Source organism: Penaeus monodon, chromosome 23, assembly GCF_015228065.2.
Source record: "Penaeus monodon isolate SGIC_2016 chromosome 23, NSTDA_Pmon_1, whole genome shotgun sequence".
NCBI classification, from domain to species: domain Eukaryota; kingdom Metazoa; phylum Arthropoda; class Malacostraca; order Decapoda; family Penaeidae; genus Penaeus; species Penaeus monodon.
The window spans coordinates 29,065,855-29,066,558 of NC_051408.1; the positions used below are offsets into that span (position 1 = coordinate 29,065,855).

At 39.3% G+C, this 704-nt stretch overlaps 1 protein-coding gene across 2 annotated transcripts in view; it reads right to left on the minus strand.

Moving 5' to 3' along the window:
• Positions 1–69: 69 nt before the first annotated feature.
• Positions 70–704, minus strand: part of LOC119588388 (astacin-like metalloendopeptidase) — a 4,999-nt gene continuing 4,364 nt past the window's right edge. For both annotated transcript variants that reach the window (XM_037937068.1, XM_037937067.1), the window contains exon 7: positions 70–374. In XM_037937068.1, the coding sequence (XP_037792996.1) occupies positions 255–374 (120 nt within the window). In that variant the 3' untranslated portion in view covers positions 70–254. The remainder of the gene's footprint in view (positions 375–704) is intronic.

Sequence of the window (704 nt, forward strand, 5' to 3'; positions counted from 1 at the left end):
TTTTCCAGTGTTGACTGCATGTACCTTTTTCGCATTGACATGATGGATAACGAAAATAAAACACATACACCTGCTGGCATGTAATAATATGTAGTCCTTTTTGCAAATAACGAGCTTCTTCTACATTACATAAACTGTGCTATGATCAATACAAAAATTAATTACAATTTCTATGCATCCGATACCATATCCCCAATGAGAAAACAAACCGGTCTTCATCCCTAGTTCCTTCCGTGGCCAAAAATAGATTGACATCAGACATCGAGACACTTGTAGAAGATGTTGATTTTCCTCTTGTCTCTCCAGGAGAGTGAGCTACCCCCCAGCTGCCCGTCGCCCCAGGGATCAGGCACCATGGTGGGCTTACTCTTGTCCTGGGGATCAAACTGTATTATGGCGCTGCTCTCGAGGATAATCTTTTCTGATGCTATCACTTGCGCCAATTTGTTTTTGCAACTTTTTTGTTTTGGTAAGTGATCTCAATAACTGAAAGGCTAGATAAACTGTGATCACTTTATATTGGATATTTATCCTGTATCCATATTGCGCAGAAAATTCTGTTAGTTTCATTGTCCATGACAGAGCGGTGGGTTTTTAAATGTATGTGATAAAAATGTTCTCTGAACTGCTACATCGCTCTTGCTTACAATGTCTAGTTTTAAAAAGGTGTCTTGCCATCTGAAATTCTACTTCAAGTGTAGTGA